Source organism: Lactuca saligna, chromosome 7 (genome assembly GCF_052625555.1).
Source record: "Lactuca saligna cultivar CGN05327 chromosome 7, ASM5262555v1, whole genome shotgun sequence".
Taxonomy (NCBI): Eukaryota; Viridiplantae; Streptophyta; class Magnoliopsida; order Asterales; family Asteraceae; genus Lactuca; species Lactuca saligna.
The window spans coordinates 76,864,630-76,874,037 of record NC_136423.1 but is presented as its reverse complement, the minus strand read 5'-3'; the positions used below and the strand labels follow the sequence as shown (position 1 = coordinate 76,874,037).

Below are 9,408 nucleotides of genomic sequence, written 5' to 3'. Positions count from 1 at the left end.
TTTCTTATCAATTTATATAAACAAATTGAATTTGTATTAATTCATGCAACAATGTTTTATTATTATCAACATCAACATATGTAATAAATTTAATCTGTGACCAATTTTTAAGAATATAATTAGGTGATTTGTTTTGTTAGTTTAAAACGTTTGTAAATTGTAAATAAGATGTTATATTTTTCATTCGGAAAATATCTTAACTAAGGGCAATTTAGTCTTTTTGTTTTATCATAATCAAATGCACATCTTAAGCAATTTGGCACTCACCATGCACGCGCGCATCTTACTCTATAAAGTCTTCCCCCTTCCCTGTTCATCTTCATCATACATTCTCGTTCAAGCCTTCATTTCTCTCTCTAAAAAATCAAATCCCACTTCTCACTTCATTCTCCTTTCCTTCTCTCTCTCTCTTTTTTCCAGTTTCCTTCCGATTTACATAGTTATGGCCGACATATATGATTGGGATAAAATACTTAGAGAAGACAAATCAAGGAAAAATACAAAAAACCCATCATTTTCTTCCACTCTTCTTGACGAAATCTACCGTTCCATTGACGGAAGCGACGAGAGTTTCGGTGAATTTAAGCTACGCAAACAGAAAGCTGCAAAGAAACAGAGCGTCAAAAGCGGAGGCGGTGACACAGCCGGTGGTGGTCGCGGTAGATTTAAGAGTACCAGTGCGGTGGAGGATGAAGAAGTAGCAAGTTTCCGGCGAGCATGTTTGGTTGATAAATGGATGGAAATGAAGGTTAATGAGAAAGTCTCAAAAGGTGGTAGAAGGCCTACCTCATTGCCGGAATTTGATCGGAAAATCATACTTGATAATGACCCAATGTTCTTTAGTTCTGGTTCAAGTTCTTCCGATTCAAGCTTTGGATGGTATTCAGAAGCCGAAGTGGCGAAACCTAAACCTTCTTGTTTCGGCCCCTTCAACAAGGTGAAAACCAGCATTTCACCATGTTCTGATGTTAAGAAGCAGAACGAGTTTTATTTGTTTGATGAAGATCAAACAAATAAAACAGACCAAACACCTGGTCTAATCCGATCAAAAACCCGTGCGTTAAAGATCTACACAAGTTTAAAGAAAGTAAAGCAACCGATCTCACCAGGAGGTCGGCTGACAAATTTTCTAAATGCCCTTTTTCCAAACGGGCATTCGAAGAAATCAAAAGATTCGGGTTTTGAAGATCCAACTCAAACCCGAACAGAAAGATCATCAAAATCCACAAATGTATCTACATGTTCAACAGCCTCTTCATTTTCTCGATCGTGTTTAAGTAAAAACTCTCCAAGATCAAGAGAACAACTCAACAATGGAATGCGAAGAACAGTTCGGTTTTATCCAGAGAGTGCAATTGTTGATGAAAATTCCCGTTCTTGCAGTAAAAACGTAAGGGGAGAGCAAGATTTTCAGAAATTTCAATGGCAGAAAACAGAAAAATCAAATCTTAGACAAATTCCAACAAGACAGAATGACAATGAAGAAGAAGAAGAAGATGATGACATGGCAAGTGACACTAGCTCAGACTTATTTGAGCTCGATCACTTGAACGTTTTCAAGAATGATCAATATTGTGAGGAGCTTCCTGTGTACGAAACTACTCATTTGAGTACCAATCGTGCCATAGCTAGTGGCTTAGTTTTCTGAATTTGTTATTTTCTTTTGTGTTGGAGTATTATTAATATTTGGTAAACAATTTTTGTTTATATACTAAATTAAAACATTATAAATTTTGTCAAGTGATTCAATGAATGTCGTATAATTCAGTTATCTTAGCAAATTAAATACCCGAATTCCCGACCCATAAAACGTATGGTTGATATTGAATGTCCTTATTTTTGTCAAGAAATAAGATTGATATAGATATTTTATTAGTTCAAAGAATTTGAAAAAAAGAAAGTAAAGGGGTTGAAAGGGCGAGATAGTGACGTTGGGAATTTGGTTGATCCCATGCGGGAGAGAGAGAGAGGGAAAAGTAAAGGGGGGTGATGTGTAAAAAGAGGAAAAGTATGGGGTAAAAATAAAGAATGGAGAAATAGGAGGGTAAAGTGAAAGGTAGATCTTCCTTTGGGGTTTGGGAAAGTGAGTGCTTTTGTTTTCTTCAATGCTGTTTGTTGTTCTTCGATCGCCCTGCCTCACAACTTCGAATATTTTCATCAATAGCAATATACATACTAAGAATGTTTGAGGGAATCTTACTTACGTTATATTAAAGGTAATTTGTGTTGGAAAATTAGTTTTACTAATTTTCAGAAATGAGTTTTTATTTTTATTTTTGAGCACAAATTTTAGATTATAAATATAATCAAAACATTATATATTTGTGTTTTCCTCTATCATATCTTCGTTTTCATATATCACATGTCCAAAACAGTTTAAAAATAAATAAGAAATTACTTATCAAAAGTTAGGTAGTTGAAGAAAACACGGATGTTATTTTTACGAAATAGTTTAGTAATTGTTTTTTGGCTTATGCGTAGAAATTCAAAACTGAAATTCAATTGGGTTTTTTGGTTAAGAATCTAATTTTGTCTATTAAATCTTTGTTATTGATTCCTTCTTTTTCGAGTTCCCTCTTTAGTTGATAAAAATTGAGTTGTTTAAAAAACCAAACAAAGATACCTAAATTTCAAAAAATAGTTAAAAATAAGAAGCTTAATAAAAATTAAAAATGTTTTTAAATATCTTCCTACTAAATTTGGTATTTTATTACTGATAGCATTAAATTGATAAAGAAAAAGCATACATTCTTTAACAATTACATGATACAAGATTTAATGCATGTATAAAAGATGGTCTTAGTCTCTTAGAGCATATTTGTTTGCTTTATTGATGATCGAAGATACAAGACACGATCAAGTTGCTTTTACTTTATTGTAGTGTGAATTTGGGAAAGTTAAAGCTGCAAACAATCTCATGGAAACACACACCTTGGGATCACCAAAGCTTCCCCTCCTTCCTCTTTTAACTTTGTCTTTCATGCCCTTCCTTCCCCTTTTAGATTCTTTCTCAAACAACCAATTATGTAATATCTATATATCATTATATTGTTTCTCATCCAAGTGATATAAAAAAAATCATAAAGATATATCAATTTATATTATTTAATGAGTTTTAAGCGTTTCAATCAATGAACGTAATACATAAGTTTTGATAATATCTTGTGATTTAAGGTTAAACTCATTTAGCCTCAAGCATTGACTTGTAGAAGTGTAAGAAATATTGTTTTGGATTGTGAGTTCTAATTATTGCGAACTTGACCATCTTCATCGTAGTTATTTCTGACTTAATGTGAATTACTTCATATTAATGAACGAATGAAATTGATGAAGATCATCATAATTATCACAGGCTTTATAATAGAAATTGATACGAATTCAAATCTCATATACTTCAATCTTCTGACGACCTTCTTTGTTAAAAAAAAAAAAAAAAAAAAAAAAAAAAAAAAAAAAAAAACCCATGACTGTGTTCCTAACAAGGTTGCAAACATTGCAAAGACATTGGACCTACGACATTTAAAAGAATTTAATATGTATTATGTAATCATAGCAGTACTAATATGAATTTCTAACAAATAAAATATAAACAACGGTAAAAGATCCTTTACCAGCGGATCTCAAAGACTATCTAATAATTGTTGAAAAACAGTAAAACACTCATATTCTAGCTTAATTAACCCTAGATTAGACAAATAAAAAAAAATTATTTAACATTTATAAAAATACAATCTCTATGGATTCTGTAGGATCCTAGATGAATAATATCATGCAAATATCTATAGATATAAAGTCACCCCAACTGATAAATAAAATTATGTTTTGATAAATTATTTGTTCTAATCATATGATCATGGGGAGGTGGAGATTTTTGGGTGTGGGACCCCTCTATTGTTCCAAAAAAACTCGATACAATATTTGCATGCTTCTCATGTAAGTAATCATCTTTATTAATTAAGATCATGTATACTAGATATCGCATATATTAGTTAATATAGTTTAATATAGAGATGTCAACGGGAGCAAATAGGGTGGGAATTGCATCTCCCGCCACCACCTACGAAATTTTCGTGTTCACTCGTCCGCGCCCTTGCTCTTGCCCCCGAAATCTCTAGGCTCCCCATCCCCGCCCTGAATACCTATATTACCACCACCACTACCCCCGTTTCCCTGTCCCCGTTTGGGTTGATTTTTTTTTGGGCTAACAAAGTTGTCGTTTAGGTCAAAAGAATGTTTTTTTTTCTCTCCTAAAAGAAGCTATATTTAGGTAAAAATAGTTATTTATAGCATAATTTTACATGTTTAAAATAAAAATTTTATAACATCTCAAAAACGTTATACTAACAACTTAAAAACATGGTATTTTATCGAATTTCGAAAGTTCAAAATCATTGCTATTATTTATTATATTTTTATTATTAATATATATTAACATAAATAATATATTAATGGGACCCCCATTGGGGGTTCCAGACGAAACTACCCACCCTCGCCCCCACACCGAAATTAAAATGGGGTTAGCCCCGCCTCTACCCCTGCCCCCCATTTTTTAAACAAATATTCCCCATACGGGTTGGGGCTCCCCGGGACTTTTTGACATCCTAGTTTAATATATAATAAATTAATTAAAATCAGTATCAAAATTTAATATTCTCAATTGATACCCCATCCCACTTAACCCACGTCAACACCTCCCACGTACCTATTCGTCTGTGAATCATTCCCTTATATTCTTTGGTGAACATAAGCCCTGAAAATCTTCACGGTGACTGGGATTTATCATCCCCTCCCCTTATCCATCTCTAATGCCTTGCAGAATACTTGTAACGGAAGAGCTTTGTTGCCACTGTGGAAGGCCACCGCCACCGTGCATGCTATCCCAGTGCCTCATAGTGGTTGTGGTGGTGATGGATCAATGTTGTCACCACCACATTTGAGAACAAGACTTCTTTTTCTCGTGCAACCATTTTCTTCCTCTCTTTTTCACGATGGTGAGTATAGGGGTTGTGCATGTGATAGTAATGTTTGCTGACCTGGAAGCTCTCCATGCCTCTTGGCACAGGGAGTATACTAGAAGGCTTAAGTATTTTAAAAATCATTGAAAAATGTTTCAAGAATCAAACATTGTCAACACTTGGTGAAGCTCCATTTCAAATATAAAAATATCCAAAACAACCGGAATGCCCATGGTGCAAGAACTTCCCAAAATTAAAAGATGGTTATAATGATATAGGGAAATGTCTATTGAATTCATATTCAAATGCCTATCATGCAAGAACTTCCCAAAAAAAAACTAGGATTCCCGTGGGCACCTTGTTGTGTGATATTAAATCTCTAAATGTCAACAAAAATAAATGGATATTTGAGGTTGAGTTTGAAAAGGACTTGTTAACGTATTAACTTTCCAAAAAATCAATAAACTTTAAAAAATATTTGAGAAATATAAAAAGTGTTTTTAAAATTTTTTTTTACTAAACATTTAAAAAGAAGTAATCAACTTATAGTTTTTTATTAACACATAAGCTAATCAAACTCTTTTATCACCACATAAGCTAATAAGCATTTTTTTTTTTTATCAAAATATTGTTTATTAAGTTAAATAAGTAGTCCCACACACACCTAAAATATGTTTTTGCCATCTCTAACTTTTCTTCTTTTGGGTTTAAATATTTGTTGTTTTACGTTCTTAAGCGGTAAAGTAAATGTAGAAAGACAACAAAAACTTAGAAACTCTCTATCCCTATTTTCCTCATGTAAGTTGTCTTTTAATATCAATAAAAAAAAAACCTTCTTTTGCTTAACTCTTTCGACACATGTTTTCTTTGTATTTCATAGTAGAAAAACTACATTTTGCTCATTGTTTAGACCACCAACAGTAGCATACTTTGATCCATTTGGGTTTATAATAAGTGATATCGGAGCCATATTATTTGTATGTCCCAGTATATGGAAAGAAGGGGCACGGTTGAAGGTATTGGTGATCAAATGATGGGGAAGATGGTAGTAGTACTTTACACTATCGAATGCTTATGGTATGAACTATGAAGTGCATGCTACAAAAATTTGGATGGATTTACAAGAACATGTAGTGTAAGATGAAATTCAAAACATATTAGTGGAGGAAGGGAAAGATTAAATGATGTTTACGAATATTTACCAAGTAATTTTCAAGAACGCACTTCTAATTTTAGCTGAAAAAGACACAAATAAAGAAACATGGATCCTAAAGTTTTAAGACCCAAAGGTTAATAGCTTATAGAAGGTGCTTAAAGGCTTTAATTTTCCTTCTTTTCTCCTCAAGCAAAACCATATAGTATCTTCTTCTTTCTTTCTTTCTCTTAAAGTCTTAATACAATAGAAAAAGCTTGATACTTTTAACTCTCTTTTAAGAAAATTTTTGGTTTTTGCTTAAAAGCTTAAAAATTTAATAATGTAAGCAAGGACTAGCATCCAAGGTGTTTTTATTACTTGGGGGTAAACTTCTCTAGAGTAATTTTATTTTGGGTTATTTTCATCTTCATCAATGTCTAACCTCTCAAGAGGAATCAAATACATCAAAGGTTGTTGTTTCCTAACCCTTCTATGAACGTGTTTGATCTTTCATGTTCATTTAAAATGATCCTTGATTGGAATAAATTATATTTATGTTATTCAAATTTATAATGCTTCTATTGCTATTTTTTGTTTTAGAAACCGATTTTTTGAATAAAATCCAACAATCCCCCCCCCCCCCCCTCTCCATATATATCATTACTTTATCATGTTACAATAATCTCTTCTTTAGAAAAATGAGATTCTAGAATAACCTTTTTTCTAGATAGATAAGATGAAACATGCATTAATGTGATGACCAAAGAAAAGCATGCTTGGTTTCTCCTTTAAACCCTTAACAAACTCATATCTTAAGTTTATTTGTTGTCGAAGAGAGGATTCACATAAATTTTAAATTGATGAAGATGGGGTGATTAGGATTAGATCATAAATGTAGAAACTATGAAGATGATGATGATTAAGTAGGGTTTCCTATTAAATATAGTAACATTATGGGGGTCCGACACCTCCTTCCATATAAAATCTCAAAGGGAGGCATACCAATACTTAAATGGTGGCTGTTGTTGTACGAAAACTCAGCCAAAGGTAGGTATGGGTGCCAACTTCTGCCAAAGTCCATAACACATTCTCGAAGCATGTACTCGAGCGTCTGTATCGTCCGCTCACTCTATCTGTCTGTCTGTGGGTGATAAGCAGTACTGAAGTGCAATCTCGTACCTAACTCCTCATGAAACTTCTTCCAGAAACTGGAAGTGAAATGCACATCTCTATCTGACACAATCGAGATCGGTACTCCATGCTGAGACACCACCTCTCTCACGCATATCTTTGCCAGCATCTCTGCAGAAGAGCTCTCACTGATAGCTAGGAAGTGAGCGCTCTTCGACAGCCGATCCACAATCACCCAAATTGCATCAACAGCCCTCGCGGTCCTCGGCAATTTGGTGATGAAATCCATAGAAATCTGTTCCCACTTCCACTGGGGAACCTCTAGCGGCTGCAACTTGCCATGCGGACGTTGGTGCTCAGCCTTAACCCGACGACAGGTCAAGCACCTCTCTACAACCCACGCAACATCCCTCTTCATATAGGGCCACCAGTAATCTCTCTTCAGATCCAAATACATCTTAGTGGCCCCGGGATGGATCGAGAATCTAGATCTGTGCGCCTCCTCTATCAATATGCTACGTGCCCTGCCCATAAACGACACCCAAATCCGACCGTGAAAGGTCATAAGCCCTCGGATATCAGTAACAAACTCGGATACCTGCCCTATCACCCGCTCTCTCTTGCGGTTCTCCGGTCTCACAACCTCTGCATGGGCCTCTCGGATGGTATCCAATACCGGAGTCATCACCGTCATCCTCATGCATATATCTCGAATCGGGGCACTCTCCGCCCTGCGGCTCAGAGCATCGGCTACCACGTTAGGCTTGCCCGGGTGGTACAGGATCTCACATTCATAATCCTTTACCACATCCAACCATCTCCTCTGGCACATGTTCAGGTTGGGCTGATTCATCAGATACTTCAAACTCTTGTGGTCCGTGTATATGGTACACCGAACCCCATACAAATAATGACGCCATATCTTGAGGGCGAACACTACTGCCCCCAACTCCAAATCGTGGGTGGGATACCTCGTCTCATTAGGCTTCAGCTGCCTCGATGCGTATGCTATCACGTGTACTTTCTGCATAAGCACCGCACCCAACCCTGATATAGACGTGTCACAGTACACCACAAAATCCTCCATTCCCTCTGGAAGGGCTAACACCGGGGCTTCGCATAATCTCTGGCGAAGAGTCTCAAACGAGGTTTGCTACTCGGGACCCCAAGTAAAAGCAACGCCCTTCCAGGTCAATCTGGTGAGGGGAACGACAATCTTGGAGAAATCCCTGATAAATCTCTGATAGTAGCCGGCCGACCCTTAAAAACTCCTGATCTCGGCACGTCCCAACTCATAACAGCCTCAATCTTGGCCGGATCGACCAATATCCCATTCTGATTAACGAGATTTTCCAAAAACTGGACCTCTCGTAACCAGAAATCACACTTGGAGAATTTGGCATAAAGCCTCTCCGATCTCAATACTCCAAGAATCTCCCTCAAATGCTCCTCATATTGCTCTTTGGATCTCGAATACACCAGAATATCATCGATGAACACAATCACCGATCGATCCAACATCGGCCTGCATACTCGGTTCATGAGATCCATGAACGCTGCTGGTGCATTGGTGAGCCCCAAAGGCATCACCACGAACTCGTAATGCCCATAACGAGTCCTAAACGCCGTTTTCTGGATATCCTCATCTCGCACTCTCAACTGGTGATATCCAGACCTCAAGTCTATCTTGGAGAACCAAGAAGCTCCCTACAACTGATCGAACAGATCGTCGATCCTCGGTAGTGGATAACGGTTCTTGACCGTCAACTTGTTCAACTCCCGGTAATCAATGCACATCCAGTGTGAACCATCCTTTTTCTTGACAAAAAGGGTCGACGCTCCCCACGATGAGCTACTCGGTCGGATGAATCCCTTCCCCAACAGCTCTTGAAGCTACGAGGATAACTCCTGCATCTCCGGGGGTGCAAGGTGATAAGGTGTCTTAGCAATAGGCGCCGCCCCTGGAACCAAATCGATGCGAACCTCCACCTACCTCTCCGGAGGCACCCTCAGTAACTCCTCGGGGAAAACATCTGGAAACTCTCGCACTATCAGAACCTCGCCGACAGATCTCGGCCTCTTTGCATCAACTCGTGTATCCATCACATAGACTACAAACCCTCTACAACCCTGTTGTAGACTCTGTCTCGTTCTGGCAGCCGAGCAAAATGCTGACCCAGATCGGGT

The 9,408-nt window shown here is 36.9% G+C and overlaps 1 protein-coding gene across 1 annotated transcript; it reads left to right on the top strand.

The window, feature by feature from the left end:
* The first annotated feature begins 327 nt into the window (after positions 1-327).
* LOC145006571 (protein BIG GRAIN 1-like A) lies at positions 328-1,740 on the top strand. The gene has a single exon (XM_078965655.1). It carries the CDS (start codon positions 443-445, stop codon positions 1,646-1,648), a length of 1,206 nt encoding a protein of 401 aa, XP_078821781.1. The 5' UTR covers positions 328-442; the 3' UTR covers positions 1,649-1,740.
* Positions 1,741-9,408: the final 7,668 nt, after the last annotated feature.